We start from the raw sequence: 20,080 nt of genomic DNA on the forward strand, positions 1-20,080 counted from the left end.
ACACGCATAACTTCAGACACACAAACAAACACAAACACACACACACACACACACACACACACACACACACACACACACACACACACAGACACACACACACACACACAGATACAAGCGCACACTGGCGTGGCTACACAATCTCCAATGTATATCATTGTACATGAAGGAGCCTAAGTGATGCGTAGGCACTAACTTAATCATTTAAGGGGGTTGAGCCATATGTTGGACCTGACCAACACTGGGGGCCCAAGTCTACAGTTGGCCTGACCCAAGTCTCACAAATCAGACTTCAGCTTAATAATCTTAAAAACATATACAGTATTATTCTATTATTATATATCATGAATACAATTAATCATGCAGTTACAGATATCCTTGTCGAAACATATGAAGCGAGAGAAGCTGAAACAACCGTTCACCTTGGTTTGAGCTTGTCTGCCATGAGACTCTAATTTAAAGTTGTGGGCCTAAACTTATCCTAGCGCATCGTAGTGGCCCTTGTGTCGGCCCCTAGCCAAGTCTTGCGTTGGCCCTTGACCAAGCGTAAGGGGCCCCCTGCTATGTGTTGGAGAATATATACGTCCAGTGTTATTTTTCACACCATTACCGTGAACACCTAGCCCACATATCTCTCTACCTCAGCAGCAGAGCTGAGATGGAGCGCAGCTGCAATCATTAGCGTCAGAGAAAGAGAGAGACGGCTCTTTGGTCCCACGCCCCGTACGTTTCCACGGTGACAGATGGGGAAGTGTGAGGAGAATGTGGTGCAGCCACGGCCTAATTTCCCAGTAACCATTGGTCTGACCTTGTGATCCTGAGGTGAGCTGGTGCAGAGGGGAAAGGAGGCGGGGGGGGGGGGGGGGGATATATTGTTCACACATGGCAGTGAGTCAACATGTGGAAGCACTCACAGCTAGCGTACCTGGGAGCCACTAGCCCACACGCTACAGCTCTATTAGCGGCTGTAGGCAACACCGTGCAGTGGCTTGAGTTTTGTTATTTCTTCCAACAGCGGCCCGCTGCTCTGGCAGGTAGCACATGTGATGTGTGAAACGCCATGATGTCACCAAGAGAACCAGGTCAGTCAGTGTGCTGTTGGACTTCGCATGTTGCCTACTTTGGGAGCGTGCAGGTGTGACGTGTGTTTGGCCTGTTGTTAGCATGTTAATACATCAGCATGTTATCATTTGAGTTTGTTAGCATGGCACACATTAGCATGTTCGTTTGTGTCCGATTGTGCAATTCCAACGCCATAAGCCTCTTGTTAGCATTTTTTACGCATAAACAGGTTAGCATGCTGGAGTCTTGCGGCATGCATATCAGTGTGTGGGACAATGACAGCATGCTAGCGGTATTAGAGTGGCACACAAACTCACAGCTAGGGGCTCCCCAGCGGTGTAACACCAATGGTTGGACATTTGAGTGCGTAAGCGTGCGTGAGTTTGTTAACATATTCATCCCTTGTTAGCACGTTAGGTCATATACATGTGAGATCATCGCAGTATAAACGGCCGTGGACGGCTCACCGGCGGTGTTGTGCCAGCGGTTGACAGCGAAGACGCGGCTGCAGGTGACTGTGACCACGGCGGGCGTGGCCAGGTGCGGCAGCGTGTTGGCGGCCACATGCGTCACCGGAGAGTTGGACGGAAACTTGAGCACCATGATGACGTCCTGCTGGAGCTGGTCCTTAAACATCAGCGGACTCTACCCGAAGAGGAGGAAGTGAGGGAGGGGGAGAAGGGGAGGATGAGGCGGGAGAGGAGAGAGAGGGAGGAGGAGGATGATGAAGAGAGGAGAGGAGGAGAAGAGAGAGAGGGGATGGGGAGAGGATCGGGAGGGGGAGGGGTGGGTAGACAGGGAGATGAGGAGAAGAGGAGGAGGAGAAGAGAGAGGGGATGAGGAGGGGGAGAAGAGGGTGGACATGGCGACGAAGAGAAGAGGAGGAGGAGGATGAGGAGAGAAAGAGGTTAATGAAGAGAGACGGATGAAGAGAAGATGGGGAGAAGAGAGGAGAAAGACATGGATGAGGTGAGATGAGGATGAAGAGTAGGAGGAGGGAGGAGGGTGTTGACAAAATACTGTACAGTACAATACATTATGACATTGCATTTATTGCAGATAAGAGAGCTGAGGAAATTATGGATAGTGGCTCATTCAGTCTTCACTCAAAACTCAATGGACTGGAATGCAGACTAACAGAATCTGAAACATCCTTATGCCAGAAAAAAATGAGTCTAATATCCCAATATTTACATATTTTATGGGTTATTTGATCAATTTCCCAGCTCCGTATGACCATGATGGAGGAGGCGGAGGGATCTGAGGTTGTAACCCTGCTCACATCTAGAGTATTACTACACAAGAACGCTCACTAAACACATGCCTTTCATAGCTTCTCTCTAACCCTAGAGCAGGAGTGAGAGACTTAGACAGAGAGAGAGAGAGAGAGAGAGAGCGCAAAATATTGTACAAGAGAGAGAGAGGAGGGAGAGAGAGGAGGGAGGGACAGAAAGAGAGATAGAAGATAGAGAAAAAGAGGAGAGAGAGAAAGAGGAGAGAGGAGAAAGAGAGAGAGAGAGAACAAGCTATATAGATCACGAGGGCTAAGCTGGTCATTACAGGGATTAGACCAGAGGAGGCCAATAGAGAATTGACCAACAGGGGGCACTGTACCCTCTACACCTCACTAAATAACTACTAGTATAGTAGAGGTAGAACAAGTAGGCAGCATTATGCGTCTGTCTCACTCTTTCTCTACCAATCTGTGTGGTTGCACACACACACACACACACACACACACACACACACACACACACACACACACACACACACACACACACACACAGAATCGCTCACACATACACATACACAGTCACAAAACCACACACTAACACACATACACATACATGTCAAAGTCACGAACCGCTGAAATCACCCACACACACACACACACACACACACACACCCGAAGACAAGCAGACACACACACACACACACACACACACACACACACACACACTCATCCACCCACACATACACACCCTAATAGACACAAACACAAACCAAAGGGACAATTAGACAGTGTGTTCCCGTGCGTAAGGTTTGAGGTTTGTTTCTTCCCAGAATGCCAAGCAGCCTCACCAGGTGCATGGCGGAGCTCCGAGGGGGGTGGGGCTCAATGAGGAGCTGGGAGGGAGTCTGTCCCCCGCATTGGACCTGGGATATCGCTGCCTGTAGGGAGAGAGGGGTCAATATAGACAGAGAGAGAGTGAAGAGAGAGAGAGAGAGAGAGACAGAGAGACAGAGAGAAGGAGATAGATTTATTTTTGTGCATGATGTCACTTTTTGTGCCTTGTGCTTTTTGTAAATTTGAATGTACTATGCGAAAGAGAGATAGATTTTTAATAAAAGGCAGAGGAACTCAAAACAAAAACAGGAAGAGTACAGTACAAGTACAGTAAAAGAACAGTATAGACGTGAGAGAGAGAGGAAGAGGGAGGAATAAAGAGATAGAAAATGAGAAAGTGAAGAGGGGGTAGAGAGAAAGAGAGAGAAAGAAGGGAGAGAGGGAGGGCGGAGATTTCTGTCAGAATCAATATACGTCACAATGATGGGTCAATGCGCTACTTGACAGGCAAATCCTAACTCAGAGTGGGAGAGGGGGAAGAGGGGATAGAGAAGGGAGGAGCGGGGGGTGGGAGGGAGGGAGTTAGCGGGCTGCGGAGTCATCTGAGTGTTAGTCTGGGGGAGACAGGCCCTTAATGTGCTTCAGTTAACCATTCCCATCTCCCAGAGCAGGGGAGGAGGGTGGGGGATTGGGCGGAGGGGAGGCAGGGGAGGGGAAGGGCCCTGTGGAACTCAGGGGCCTCTGAACGCTGAGACACTAACCTGGGACGACGGGCCGCTAAGACCCCGGCAACCGGGGTCCGCACTCGCATGCTATTGTGTCTGACACAAAGGGGGCAAACGTGCACGCGTGCAGAGGAGTCACACACACACACACACACACACACGTGCATGCACATACGCACCTGATCGATCATGCATGCACTCATGCAGGCACGGATACAGAATGCATAAAGGTAGATGCACAACAAAGTGCTGTTGTGTGTGTGTGTGTGTGTGTGTACACAACGGTAGAGGCACAACAAAGTACAGAGTGTTAAAGACGGTTCATGGCTGAGATGTCACGGTGGTTTTTAAAATGACACGGAAGATGTGATTGGCTCAGAGGAGAGGGGTGAGTTGGGCCACATGATGGATGACACAAGTCATAATATCCATCGATAATTGAATCATTTATATATAAGCTCATAAATTGACAGATTCAACTTTTACTCAAAATAATATTTATTTGGCAATCATTTTTAGGGACAATCCCGAGACACCTTTCCCTGATGAGGAAAAAGGGAGAGAGAGAGAGAGAGAGAGAGAGAGAGAGATAGAGAAATGCAGAGAGAGAGGGAAGGTGAGAGAGCGGTGAAGAGTGGGGGCGAGAGAAAACATGAGCGGCCTACAGAGAGAGAGCGAGAGAGAGAGACAGAGAGGTTGAATGAGACAGAAAGACAGTGAAAGGTTGAGAGAAGGACAGGGAATGATAGAAAGAAAGATGAGGAGGAGGAGGTGCTGCTGAGCCTGGCTGGGTGTGTAGATGTGATGGATGGGGTTGGAGCCACTTCCACCAGCTGAGAGGAGCTTGTAGCTGTCTGTCAACGCCACCTTGCTCAAAGGAACTCACATCAGTCAGCCCCTGAACAACCGGCTGTCCCTCTGGTTGGCTGTCCCTCTGGACGGATGGCTAACTGGTAGACTAGCTGGCTATTTGACGGACTGATTGGCTGAGCATTTGTCTGACCGGCTATTTGGCTGGCTGATCGACCAGCTACGTGTCTGAATAGATGACTGTTTGTCTGACTAGCTGGCTGGCTGGCTGACTGCCTCTCTGTATGTCTGACTAACTGCCTGACTCACTGACTGACCGGCTGGTTGTCTACCTATACAGCCAGCTGGCTGTAATGTTCCTCTGCCGGTACACCACTTAGTGTCAGAGCTGCTGCCACGCGGCCACATGATCCCCAGAGTGGAGGTGGTGCTGAACCAGGACAGACCACCTGCACACACACACACACACACACACACACACACACACACACACACACACACACACACACACACACACACACACACACACACACACACACACACACACACACACACACACACACACACACACACACACACACACCCCCCAACACTCCCACCACTCGCTGGCCACCTCCTGAAGTCAGGGGTGTGAGGGGGGCGTGTAGGGAGGTGGGGGAAGTCTGGCAGCCATTAGGGGTGACTCAGTCCGTCAGGTAATAAGTGACATCAGAGCTGTTTCGAGGTCGGCCAGGGGGTCATGGAGTTGGTCGCGGGGATATTTAACGCCACATCACACGGACTATAGCCGGGGCCATGTGGAAACCATCACCGTGGAAAGGCTGGTCAACGTGGTAACTCTCACCACAGATCATTACCATGGTAGCCTTCACTGTGGATACCATCAATGTGCACAACATTGCCGCCATAACTTTCACCATAGCGATAATTGATGTGGAAACCATAACCGCCGGGAACCATCGTCCTGGAAACCATCACCCCAGTAACCAGGATCAGCCTTCCCCGTGAAACCATATCCGTAGAAAAATAATCACCTCTCCCAGCCGGTCAGCCATGAAGGTACTCGGCAATGGACACTTAGAGAAGCGTTACGAAAAACAGTTTCACATGACGAGAGAGGTTGCGCATGTGTGTGTGTGTGTGTGTGTGTGTGCGTCTGTGTGTATGTGTTTATGTGTGTGTGTGTGTGTGTGTGTGTGTGTGTCTGCGTGCGTGCGTGCGTGGCGGGTTCGGCGTCTGTGTATATATGTGTGTCAGCATGCATGTAGGGGTACTGAGGCTGTAGGGGTGAGGCTGTGTTAGAAAGGGGGGAGTGGGTGAAGGTTAACCCCAGTGCATGCTTCGTCTGACCAGCCGCGGTGCAGCCCCCTGCTGAGCTAATGCCCTGTCAGATCACAGAGAGACTGTATCTCCCCCTTCCATCTCCCCTCACATCTCCCCAGAAATCGCTTCCCCTCACATCTCTCCCGCTTCCATCTCCCCCTCACATATTCCCCTCACATCTCTCCCCCTCACATCTCCGTCCTCACATCCCTCCCACTTCACAGCTCCGCCTAAATCTGTTACCCTCACATCTCCCCTCACATCTCCATCCTCTCATCTCCCTGCTCACAGTTACCGCTCCCTGCACTAGTACACTACTACTGCAGATTCTACTCCTCACCTGATAAGGAGCACTTAGGGGCTTTAGGCACCTGCTCCCTAACTCCTCCACCCCTTTCCTACGCCACCAAGACAACTCACCTCCACCACCTCACCTCCAACACCTCCACTACCCAAGCAATAACTATCCAGCTGGGGTGAACATCCATCATAAGACAACGCGTGTGAAAGTGTTTGTGTGCACGTGTGTGTACACGTGTGTGTGTGTGTGCGTTGACCTCTTGACTTCAACAGAAGGCGTTTCAGAGGTGAACGGGTGCAGCGTCTTGGTGCTGCCAAACAGGTAAGGTGACATTCTGGTCACACACACAGTTGTTTGCACACACGCACACACAAAAAAAATCATACACTGTAACACACCAAACACCCCAATATCGTCCGTCATACAGCAACAAATGCAAATACACACACACACAATAAAACAACACACACACATCCCCAAACACCTCGCCCTGTGTGCGTTCATGCGAGCCAGACAGTAAACAATGATGTCAGACAGGATGCAGACATGGCTCTTGCCCCCCCCCCCACTTCTCCGACCCCAGGCCTGACTAGTGTTGGTAGGGTGGGGGGAGTCGGTCCTGAACCCGACCCCACCCCACCCAGAGGTCTGGGGTCTGGAGGGGGGGACGACACGCAGATCCACGGCTACACCCTCCGTCAGGCACACCGCCCGCGGACACAGCATAGGAGCATGAGCTGCGTGTCGCTGAGCACACGGAATGTGACCAAGAATAACGATTAAACACAGGAACGCATGTGCACACGGTAATCACACACACACACACATTCGTGAACACAGATGAACACACACAAAAACACATGCAAACGTGCATATACAGATAGATACACACACGGGCACATGCATTCACAAACTCACACAAACACATACATGCAAATACACCCTTATTTTGAAATCGTTCCATCAAGAATGAAATACAATCTAAATTCCTCTAAAGTCTGTCTGGGTTAATCGTGTCGTAAGTGTGTTGTTGGAATGACCACATTTGTAGAGGCCATTCTCGACATGCCAATAGTAATTTGTCAGAGATGAGCGTTTCTGGATTGCTTTTTAATCCTCTCCTTTTCTCGCCCAGGGCGGCTGCTCTGATTGACGGTTCTGAGGCGGACATCTGAACTACTGTTTGTGTGCAAAGATCAGGACGTCTCCACCGATGAGATGTCTCTAACTTGACTGTCACCTTCGACACAGAAAAGGAGGGTACCGAAGATGGTGTGCATTGAATATGTAAGGACTTGCATAAAGGAAAGGTTGGCAGGTTTAAACGTATACCAAGCCAAGCAGCCGTTGAATCAAGGAAGCAATTAGAGCAGTTGTTGTTGGCTTCAAGGTTTCATTGGCTTGGGAAAAATCTGGTATGCGCTAGCAAAGAACAACCTTCTAGACATATCAACGTACAAAATGCCTTCTGGAAGTATACACACAACATATTCTAGAAGTGCATATGGACAGAAAACCTTCTAGAAGTATATGAGGAACAAATTCTAGAAGTGCAAATGGGCAGAATAAGTGTATATGGAACATCTTCTGGTAGCATCAACAGAATCGCTCCTATTATCGATGGCAATCTTTGCATTGAACCTTAATAGAACATCCAACGCCTAGGTATCTCCAGAACGACATCTCCGAGTGCCATCAGAAAGCCTTCTAGAAACATCTATGCAACAATCTCTACAAAAAAAGCATAACTTTTAAATTAAATATAGCCTAATATAATATAATTCAAATAAAGTACTATAATACCAAATAATCAACCCTTATTCTTAGCATTATCAAGGTGCACAATCCAACATGCATGTGTAAAATTTGCAACAAAATGTGTAAGGTGTCTGTACTACTATGGTTCAGGTATTAAAATGAACAAAACGCAACAAAATAACTGAAACAGAATTGAACGGAGGGGAAGTGAAGTGAACTCTGAATACTTGTGAAAGTCCCTTCGCTGCGACGGCTCATCTTAATTAGCTTTCTTCACACCCGGGTCCTATGAGCTCTCCTCATTAGCATAAGCATCATTTCTCCAGCCATAGAGAGAGGAAAAGAGCCGTTCCCATGTCAGGACGGTGACTTGCCGCCTCAATTAGAGACTGTGGGTAGCAGCTAGCTAATATCTCTGTCAGCTCACGACAGGCAGGCAGGCAGCCAAACCAACTCCCACTCCCTCCTTCAGAGTCCTCCAACAACACAACAGACAAATGAACTCTCCATTGTCTGAAATATTGTGTACAATCTTGAAAAAGCCTCTCTCTCTCCCTCTCCCTCTCTCTCTTCCTCTAACCCTCTCTCCATCTCACTCTAAGACTCTCTCTCCCTCTCTTTCTCTCGGACTGTCCATCTCTCTCTCCATCTCTCTCTTCCCTCCACATCGTTTGATAATTAGATCGTCCCAGTTCGAGTTGCAGGTGATTTGCATAGTGGTCACTTGATGGATCCAGGCGCCCCAGGAAGTGACAGTATATAAATGAGTTGTTTTGCCGGCAGCAGATGGTGGATATCACAGGGAGAGAGGAAGCTGACTCTCCAGAAGAGCCACAATGGAGGCCAGCTGCTCCTCCCCCCTCCTCTTCCCCAGCGAACGCAATTAAGCCGTTCGCATGTTGCTGCTGCGGCGGTACCGGCCAGCGCACCAGCTAATAGACATTCAATTAATTAGGTGGGAACAAGGGGATCCACTCCCACAGCTATTGATTAAGTGACCCCCCCACAGTGATTGATCAAAGATCGCGGGGCCACTGTATTGATCTCTGGGAGAAAGGGAAGTGACATCGGAAGGCAGGGACAACATGACCCATTACCATTAATTACACTATTTTTGGCTCATCATTTTCCAGGAATTGTCCAGGACATTTTTCCCATAGCATGGTCGTCTCGGTTTATATCATCCACTAGGAATTTTCGGTATGGCACCTGAGTCCATTTTATTAGTATATCCCTTAATCACAGTAATAGTCTCAAAGGGTTTCACAGGACACGCTATCCACTCCAACCCAACCCTATACAGGAGGCCAGCAAGTCTCGCCCAGCCAGCTTCCATCTGATGGGCTAACCTAAGGCTAACCTAAGGCCAAGTATGTTCTAAAAGAATCATAGTTCCATGTGGTGTCATTGATGGCATCAGAAAGGCAGATACGTTCCTGCATGCCACAGTTGTCGCGGTGAAAAGTGATTACTTATTTAAAATAAATATTTTGGTCGATTTTGCAGGACACAGGATATTTTATGCGTTTTGTAATTGTCCTGTTGTTTGACATGCCTGGAAACCAACTTTTTTTCAAGCTGCGTGGGAACCCCAACTTGGCCAGCACATGATGTTTGACATGGACAGCTGTTTGAAGATCTATATCTTCAGCCAGACAGAGACAGAGTTATTTAGCTCCTCAGGCCATCTCCAAACCAATGACCAATCACAGCCCTCAAGTGCTATGTGTCAGCATGCAAGCCCCTCCCCCTTTTCCCCACCAGGTCAGTTCACATGACATAATCTGTGATTGACAGTCGCGTGACACAAGACACTGTTGTGCTCCACTAGTACATGCCTAGAGAGAGAGCAAGAGAGAGCAAGGAGAGAGAGGAAGTAGGCGAGAGGGCGGGGCTTGGTCTCCATAGTAACGTGTGTGCATGTGGGACAGTGTGTGTCTGTGTGCAGACATGTGAGTTTGTGAGTGTCTTTGTGTGTGCGCGCACATGTAAGTAAGTGTGTCCGTGTGTTACTGAGTACATGTGTATGTCAGTGTGCATGCAAGTATGTGTCTTCATGCATCTGTATGTTGCGTGTGTGTGTGTGTGTGTGTGTGTGTTTGTGTATGTGCATTTCTACATGCATGTGAGTGTGTCTGAGTGTGTGTGTTCATGTGAGTATGTCTGCGTGTGTGCCTGGCTCACCTCTCTGAGTGTGGGGTCGTTGATGGTATCCAGGGCAACGGAGCCCTGGTAGGAGAGGTGGTGGAAGAGGTTGAGGGCCCTGGCAGCCTCCGGGCCCCGCTGCTTGTAGCCGAACACCAGGTCCACCCACTGATGCAGCTGGCACGAAACAGAGTCGCTCTCCAGAGCCTGAGGACGCAGAACCAGCCAATCAGGGGCCAGGAGAGGGGAGGCATCCCCCGGTGGTTCGGGGTTAAGTAATGATTAGTCAAAATAAAAATATGTTTTATGTGTATTGTGCTTTTCAAGGTGCTCAAAGACACTTTACAGCAACTAAAATTGAAATAAAAAAAGTGCATCGTAAATAATGTGAATAAAGACACAGGTCATTTAGAAGCTAGTAGGTGTTGGATAGTTAATATAGGGACACTTCACTCAAAGGCTTACTATCATTCATCTGGATGGACACTCAGATGGGTGGACATCTGTAATGTCAGAGGTAGATATATTTAGAAATCGCTTGTAATGACTAAAAATCTGCCCACCTGATGCTAAACTAGGTGCCCTTTATGTGAAAGAGTTATGAAACACTGGATGTTATGTGATGTTTGAATAAGGTTGGACAAACAATACAACAGTATCCAGTATGGATCCCTCCTGTAGGCAGTGTTGCGTTCTGTAGTGCACCGTGGTCTAAGGTCAACCACCATTACCAACAGAGCAGGCAGGACTGAGCTAGCGAGAGACTAAGCTAGATAGAGACAGAGTTAGGGAACAACAGCTCGCAGGATTTGGAGCTAGCTAGCTAGCTGGAGATTGAGCTTGCCAGAGACAGAGCTAGTTGGCCAGGGGCATAGCTTGCCAGCAGCAGCACAAAACAGAGCTAGCTGGAGCCCAAGCTAGCTGGGGAAAGAGATGGTCAACGACCGAGTAAGTGAGATAGTGTCAGTGCTAGCCAAGGACATAGCTTGTCTGAGAAAAAAACAGCTAGTCATAGACAGAGGTGGATAGAGACGGCGATAACAAGAGATGGAGCTAGATAAAGACAGAGCTAGATGGAACGCAAGCTAGCTGGAGACTAAAAACGTAGCTAGCCAGATCCAGCACTGGCCCCAGGGCATGTCACAGCAATAGAAAGTGGCACATGCAAAGATGGGAAGAGGGGGGAAGTGTGGGAGGGAGGGAGGGAGGGAGGGAGAGCAAGAGAGGAGGGGGAGAGGAGTGTGACAGGAGGGGGGAGAGGGTGAGAAAGGCAGCCAGAGGAGGAGGCAAAGAGGAAGTGAGTAGGGGTGAGAGAGAGAGAGAGAGAGAGAGAGAGAGAGAGAGAGAGAGAGAGAGAGAGAGAGAGAGAGAGAGAGAGAGAGGAGAACAAAAGAAAGACAAACAGGCTTAAGGCTCAGTTATAACAATACTCCACCATAAGAATAGTATACAACATACTATACAAAATAGTATAGAAAATAATATACCTGAACTACTGTACTATAAAATACTTTAATCGCGATACTAAAATATAACTATTATCTACAATACTATAATATTTTAAATGAAATAGTCAATACTATTTGAAAAACAGTACAATAGCACATATTATTATCAACACTAAACTCAAATCTAAATGATAAAATACAAAATACTACACCACATACCATATACAAAACTAGCATATCAAATTAAAGGAAATGACTAAGCAAACAAACTGCAATACAAACCACAACAGGAGATACTGTATTGCCATCCCTTAACCCCTTGAGGTTAGCATGAATAACACAGCCACTGTGTGTTCTATCATCAACCTATTGCTCTCTGTGCTTGTAGCTGGTACAAGCTACTCCCCCCTCCCCCTCCCCCATCCTCCCCGCTCTCTCCCCATGCCCCGGGCCGGAGCAGCAGTCAGTCGAGGCCGGGCTGGCGTGGGTGGAGGAGGAGGTGGTACAGGTGGAGCCCAGAGAAAGGTCACCTCCATCCTCCACAGCACTTCCTGATGGAAAGGTCAGTGGTTTGTTCCCAGACTCTCCCCTCCTCCTCCTCCTCCTCCTCCTCCTCCTCTTCACCTCCCACCCCCAACTCCCCTCCCATCGGTAGCCCCACCAAAGACCAGCTCCCTGGAGCCACAATCTGGAACCACAATGACAACCACACCAAACTACATGTTTGGTGACGATGATTAGGAGGTATTGTATGGATACAACCAACAATACAAAACAAATACGAGTGGTATATATTGTGGCGACCACGGGTGTGGGCGCCATGTTCCGGAGCCGCGGGGATTCTGGGAGTTGGGGTAGTCAGTTGACAAAGGGGGTTTTGTTGATTTGTTCTGTTGTTGGGGCTAATTTCTCGGGATGATGTGTGTTAATTGTGTGTTGTTCCATTGTTGTGTGATGTGTAGTGTGATCGGGACCATTAGTGAGAGTGTTGTGTGTGTTGGTCAGGTGTCCCGTGTTTCTGTTACGTTTGGTTCGTTAATAAAGGCAGTCCGTAGTCGTGCGGTGTATGGGGCACGGAACTGCATAATTGTTCAACCTGGGCTCCCGTCTCGTCCTTCCCGTGCTGCTCGCCACAATATATTGGATGCATGATCTGATACGCTTAATCACAATATTTTCAGCTGGTATACCTGTGGGTTTTCCCTGATCCTGATTCAGGGAAACCATCTTCAGTACCACCCATTAGAAATCACTTTCAGTATTAATAAGTCACTGCTGTTATATGCATAGGCTTATGTGACACAATTCAAAGTATGTATTGGATATCAACTCAAATATTCAGGATGCACATCATTTCGTATTTTCAAAAAACCGTGAGAGCGTAGAAAGGCCCTTTTAAGATGTCAACCTCCTTGATTTTTCTTTAGTTGAAATTATTGTTTCATTATTTATATACTGGATTTTGGATAGAAGGGGCACTGGTTGGTTAACCTAGCGCAATGTCTGTTTGAAGAGCCGAGTAGAGTGTGGGAGAGCCCAGTAACACACACATGCAAACACACACACACACACACACACACACAAAAAAAAAAACATGCGCACACAAACACACAAAGCAAATGCTTTAGTTGAATTCCCAAATTAAATGACACATTCGATTAAACGAAAAATGTTTTGCTTGTAAAATGGCCGCCGGTGAGATTTGCTGGCAATATCTGGGATTGACAGAAGGGCTGGATTCAAGGATTCAAGGTATTGTGAGCTGCCATTGTTTATAGGGGCTGCCTCTGTGCAGAGCATGTTTAAAGGCTGTTTTTAGCACAGCCTGCATTACAAGTGTACAAAATACTGCACAGACTCTACTGCATTAACGATGGCAGTTACAACAGGCGGCACATACACACACACACACACACACACACAACGCAACCAAACACACACACACACACACACACACACACACACACACAGTCCTAAATGATGATGGATGAGTGGCTTAGAGGTAACATTAGAGCACTGACTTCCTCCTTCCGCTCTGTGATGACATCACCACACTCCCAGTGCGGTTAGCATTGAACAGCACACTCGATTTTCCAATGTGTGTGTGTGTGTGTGTGTGTCTGTGTGTGTGTGTGTGTGTGTGCGTGTGTGTTTGTGTGTTTAATTTCTACAAGACGCAATGAAAAAATATCCCTTTAAGACCCTTACAATTGTCTTTAAACTAATATAATAAGAACTACAAATGAAAAGTTACTTTAAGCTAATATTTAACATTTCACATTCAGAGGGATGCTTTGTGCAAGTGTGCAAGTGTATGGGCACATTCCAAAACAGTTGCGACGATAATTTCTGCATTATAGGTAGCATGTGCTCATTCTGAGTTTTATTTTGAACCGCGAGACGAGGTGAAATGAACCAAAATCATAGCTGTGTTACATCTGGACATAGACAATGTCAAAAATGTTACCAAACTTCCCAAATCCTTGGAGGATCAGGTAGGGGTCAAACACACAATAGTGGTACTTAAGACGATATTTGGTATCTGCAACTATTGTTTCAGATACCAAATATCTACGATACCAGATACTGTCTTAATCATTCACGTGGTATTGTTGACCAATTGCAGTTGTATTGGGGGAGTGTGTTCGAAAAGTTTGACTATTTTGACAAAGTGCCAATAGGATCCAAATGTGGTGTTTTGTTTTGGTTGCAAAATGGGAGTTTTTTATGTGCTTGAGAGCATTTTCGTGTTAGGTACATCAGGGCCTTTGGGTGCTGGATGTCTCCTTACCATCCTGTTGATCCTGACGAAGTCCTCTGGTGTTTTGGCCCAAGGGGGCAGCTCCACGTCACCGACCACCGCAACCCCTTCCAGCAGGCCCAGCGGGCAGGCATTACTGCTCACAAACATCTCAGGGAGATAGAAAAACTCTGGAATCAACTCCTGGATGGAGAGAGAGAGAGAGAGAGAGAGAGAGAGAGGGAGAGAGAGAGAGAGGGAGATAGAGAGAGAGATAGTTAAATATAAGGTCAGATAGCTATACAAAGATAAAAAAGACAGATAGGGAGATATTGATTGCAAGATAGATAGATAGACATAGTGAAATATTAATAGAGATGAAAGAGAAAAGGGAATGCTGACAGACGGACAGACAGACAGACAAACAGACAGACAGACAGACAGACAGACGGATGGATAGACAGATGGACTGATAGATAGACAGAAAGATAGATAGATAAATGGACAGAAAGATAGACAGAAAGATAAATAGATATATGGACAGCCAGTCAGACAGACACAGGTGTGGGTTTATGCTGGTGAGTGATGGCTCCACATTGGATTCCCAATACAAACAGCCATGAGAGAGCCAGAGGAAATTGAGAGTAAAAACAAGAGAGGGTTTGTTTACTCCCTGGAGGAGGTGAGATATCAGGGGGGAAGAGACCCAAACACACCAGCCAGCTGGAAGGAGGTGGTAGGAGGAGGTGATAGGTGTTAGCCCGTGTGGACCAGTCTGGTGTGGATGTGCATTTGTGGGTGTCTGTGTGTGTGTGTGTGTGTGTGTGTGTGTGTGTGTGTGTGTGTGTGTGTGTGTGTGTGTGTGTGTGTGTGTGTGTGTGTGTGTGTGTGTGTGTGTGTGTGTGTGTGTGTGTGTGTGTAGGGGTGGGTGGGGGGGATCTGATGGGTTCGGTAAGGTAATTAATCCAGTGTGATTGTGTTGGCGACAAAAAAGCCTTCCATCACCCAGGGATCAAAAATGAAAAGTCTCTGATCCTCCTCCCTTTGCCTCTTATCTGCGTCCTCCTCTGTCTACCCTGTCTCCTCTGTCCATCGCTCTTACTTCCTCTATCCTCTCTCCTCTCCTCTTCTCTCCCCTCCTCTCATCTCCTTCCATCTCTCTTCTCTCTGTCCTCTCTCTTTCCTCATCTCCCATCTCCTCTCCTCCTCTTCCCTCTCATCTCTCCTCTTCTCTCTGCCCTCTCCCTCCTCCTCTCTCCTCTCACCTACACACTTCCTAAACAATCCTCATGTTGACGTCTGTGTGAGGCTCCTAGTGAGCCCCGAAAGAGGCCCAAGAATACGTCAGGTTCTAGTATGAGGTGAGTTTTATGAAGGGAGATGAATGCAGTTCAGTACTCAGTGTGTTTAATAGCATGGGGGGGGGGGGGGGGGCAGGGTTAAGGGCCACCCTCTGCTATTGGTCACATCTTCTCTCACTGTTATTCAAACTCTCTCTCTCTCTCTCTCTCTCTCTCTCTCTCTCTCTCTCTCTCACACACACTTTCTCTCTTTACATCTCACTCCCTCTTTTCCTCATGCCCATACACACAGACGAACAGGCACACACACATACACACTTCTCCCCTGTGTGTGTATTTTTGGGTGTTTCCTGCAGTAACTCACGGGGCAGCCATTAAAGCTGCCAGCTCTGCATCTCAGGGCCAGCTCCCCCGGCGACCATTCATCCTCTAACAGCATGGTAATAGGCTAACAAGTCAATCACACTAGCCTAGCCTCAATTCATCCTCTAGTAGCATGCTAAGGCTAACAAGTCAATCACTCTAGCCTAGCCTCCCTTCATTCTGAAACTGGATTCTAATAGGCTAACAAGTCAATCACACTAGCCTAGCCTAGCCTGAATTCATGTATTAACAGGAAACTAATAAGCTAACAAGTCAATCACGCTAGCATAGCCTTATATATCCTATACCGCTTGTCACCATGACTCATGCTATGAAGGTGCTTGTGGTGTGTTTGTGATGTTTGTAGAGGAATTTGAACAGTATGTGTGTATTTGTGTGTGTGTGTGTGTGTGTGTGTGTGTGTGTGTGTGTGTGTGTGTGTGTGTGTGTGTGTGTGTGTGTGTGTGTGTGTGTGTGTGTGTGTGTGTGTGCGTGTGCATGTGCGTGTGTGAGTGAATCAACACACAATGCACACATTCACCCACTTCACACACTGGCAGAACTCAGGAATTGGTTCACACTAATGAAGGCTGGGTCATGTTTTGGAGTTGGGGGAGAGACTGAGGGAGTGAGGGGGTGAGTGGGTGAGTGGGTGAGGGAGTTATGAGAGGTTGCGCTATACTATAACTATAAATAATTTAGAATTGAATACTTATTAAATCAAATAGAAAGCGTAAAATAACATTCAAAGCAAGAGAGGGTGAGGGTTCGAGTGGGTGGGCCACTGTGGTGTGAGAGGGTGAGTGGGGTGGATAACAGAACTAACAAAATAGTACATTGAACACTGAGAGTTACTGGAGTGAGGAGGGTGAGAAGGGTGACGGAGTGAGTGAGTAATGGAGGGGGCAAGGGGGTGCATGTGGGTGAGGAACAAGAAGGGGTCAGGGGTCAGGGGTGGTGGGGCCCCATTTGACTTGCTCTTTGCAGAGGTCATCCCAATCAGGGCCCCTGGCATGGGCCCCTGATGTTGTCGTGGTTACGCTCCAGGAGCCAAGTGTCAGTAAAGGGAAATGCTCTCGCAAGCAGACAAGATACTTCCTGATCAGCAACCTCACTACCCCCCCCCGCCACGTGCACTCTCGCACAACTTGCATGAGGAAAGACCAAGAGGGTAAACCTATAGTACTACCCTAACTACTAGTTACTCTAGTTATAGTCAAAACATGCTCCCTATTTATCAACGATTTAGATAAAAAGGCAATGAGAGATTTCCATGAAATGATTAATTTCCTGTTATTAATCGAAGCTATTTCCCAGCCAGCTACACCATTTGCGACTGCTGCATCATGGGTAACAGGGCGAGCTCCTGCGTACCGACGGATCTGTCTCTAATACATAATAAAACACCACTCGCAAAACTAGAGTAGCAAAAACGAGTACAATGTTCCACAACAGAAGAACCCCCTCATCCTTCACGGCAACAGCAGCACAGCCCTTCCACGGCTGTCGAGACACACGCACACACGGTCGTACACGTGGTTCTAGGCAGGGTGGATGTGTTAACATGGTGGCATTGATTATTTGGCTGGCTAGAGAGACATTCAACTCTCACCCCCCCCCCATCCCACCCACTACCCCAACCCAAAGTCACGGCAAGTAAAAGCTCTGTCCGTACATAAGAGACTACGTTTTAAATAGCTTTTGTCATTAATGCTTTATTAATTGCCTGGGGCAGGGCTGGCGAGGGGTGAGGGCTGTGTGGGAGACGGTTGACACTTTGAGGTCAGTGCGTTCGCCTGCTGCGCGCTGTGCACACGGAACAAAATGGAGGACAATCAGCCCAGGGTGACTGCTCCCCTCACGAGAGGGAGGGCGCTCTGTCTCTCTCCCTTTGTTCACATTCACTCAGACATGCACGCATGCACACACACATACAAACACGCACAGACACACGTGCACGCAAACATACTCACACACAACAAACACACACCCGTATATGCATGCGTGCACACTGATGCTCCCACATAAGAAAGAATGCACACTCAAACCAAACACTGACAAACACATAACAGACACACACACCCCCCCCCCCCACACACACACACACATACACCCATACACAAACACCCATACACAAACACCCACGGCCCACGCACACACACACACGCACACACACACACACACGCACACACACACACACACACACACACACACACACACACACACACACACACACGCACACACACTTGTTCTATTTTTAAAAGTGTTGTCTGTCTCCATGGGATTTGTGTTAAAGATGTGCTGGGAGCTGAGCTGTGTGCTCCCGCTGGGTTCTGATGCTCTTTGCTCTTTCGTGTTTGCTCGGTGCATTCATAATTCATTGCGTATATTTCAACGTCGGCGTTGCTTTAGAGAGCGGGGAGCGGGCGAACATGTACAGGGGGTGGATACGCTTCTTCTTCTCAACATCTTTAATATATAATGACTCGGATACACTGTTTTATTTACCAACCAACAGCCCTTCCAGCGGTTACTAGGCAACTCTTGTTTCGAATGCAGATAATGTTTAATTCTTGGCATTAGTATTTTATCCCAAAACGTATTTCTGTCATTTGTGTTCCCCTGCGTAGATGGATGTGTCCATGCTTCAAGCTTTGTCCTGTGGGATCTTTAGTATTCATTGGATGCTTTTGTCCAAAGTGACTCACAGTGAATTCAGATGCACGTCCTTAAGGAGCAGGTAGGGGTTAGGGGGCACCTTGCTCTAGTATTCTAGGTAGAATGTGGACATGGGGGTCCCAGAGCCGTCTGCTGGGAATCTAACATCCTGACCGCCACCTAATTTCTTACCAAGCCTCACCTGGATGTCTGAGGTATTTAGCCTGCAGCAGCAGCGGCATTTCAAAATCAAATTCTTCAAATTGAACAGGAACAAAAATAACCAAAATATCAACGTAAACGTTAGGAGAATTTTTTATTCTTCATTGCAACACGCGTTGTCTAGTAACCCCTACCTACTTCGAAAGTATCGAAGTAGGTAGGGGTAGGGCATCTTAGCTCAAGAGAGCCTAAGCAGGTTTAGAATAAGGACATTGGGGATCCAACCCAGGACTATCCTGCAACCCCCAGTCTCACCTGGACGTCCGTGGTGTCCCTCTGGCAGTTCCTCCAGGACCGGGCCACGGAGGAGAAGGTCCGGTCGGGGTGGTCCAACCGGTTGTGGTTGGAACTGAGGAGGAAAGTGGTGAAGGGCTCCTGAGGGAGGTAGAGAGAGAGTGTGGGAGGGGAGAGAGAGAGAGAGAGAGAGAGAGAGAGAGAGAGAGTGAGAGAGAGAGAGAAACACTTAGAGACAGTCTGAGAAAAAATATACATTTATTCTTCCATCGTCCAGGTCCAAACCTCTAGCTACAGCTCATTTCCCGGCCCACCTTCAGAACTCTGACTATTAATTTGCCTCCGCCTCATTTCAAATGCAGAGGAAAGAAATTAAAAATCCAAACCTGCCGTTTCTATGTTGTGATATTTTTTTGATTTTGCGTTTCATGTGGCAGACAAAAGGGCCCTTTGTGGGGAGAGTCATTTACTGTACCAAAGCCTGGGGGAAATTAATTAGTGTTCCCCTGCTCTTAGCCAGCCAGCTCTTTAATTGGCTGGTATTTGCGTTAGCGGGGATGTGGTTGTGGACACACCGAGGGCTGTGACGGATCAATCACTCACTAGAGGGAAGAAAGGAATTAAAGAAACAACAGCTAATCAACTCCCATCGGGGAAATCTCCCTCCTGCCCTCCCTCCCGCCCTCTCTGCTTCCCCCCCTCATCACACTTTCTTAAAAATAATAAACTGACTTTAGAATGTGACAGGGGGGTCCGGCTGTCTGATTGGAAAGGTTCATTTATACAAAAAACGTTTTTTTTTGCAGGGGATGGGTGATTATTCCCAAGATACACTGCTTCCCCTCTAGTGTTGAAATGAGCTGTGTTACACTGAGCTTTTCTCTTGAAAGTAAGGATCTCTAATCAACCCTTCATATCAAAATTA

At 47.7% G+C, this 20,080-nt stretch overlaps 1 protein-coding gene across 1 annotated transcript in view; it reads right to left on the minus strand.

Moving 5' to 3' along the window:
• LOC307073270 (neurobeachin-like) overlaps positions 1–20,080 on the minus strand; it is a gene marked incomplete at both ends in the record, with an annotated part of 171,819 nt that overhangs the window by 13,732 nt on the left and 138,007 nt on the right. The window contains 5 exons of the mRNA XM_079732974.1: positions 1,527–1,704; positions 3,142–3,231; positions 10,229–10,396; positions 14,429–14,581; positions 19,177–19,296. Coding sequence (XP_079589100.1) covers positions 1,527–1,704; positions 3,142–3,231; positions 10,229–10,396; positions 14,429–14,581; positions 19,177–19,296 — 709 coding nt within the window. The remainder of the gene's footprint in view (positions 1–1,526; positions 1,705–3,141; positions 3,232–10,228; positions 10,397–14,428; positions 14,582–19,176; positions 19,297–20,080) is intronic.

This window comes from Pollachius pollachius (assembly GCF_949987615.1).
Source record: "Pollachius pollachius genome assembly, chromosome: 3".
Taxonomy (NCBI): domain Eukaryota; kingdom Metazoa; phylum Chordata; class Actinopteri; order Gadiformes; family Gadidae; genus Pollachius; species Pollachius pollachius.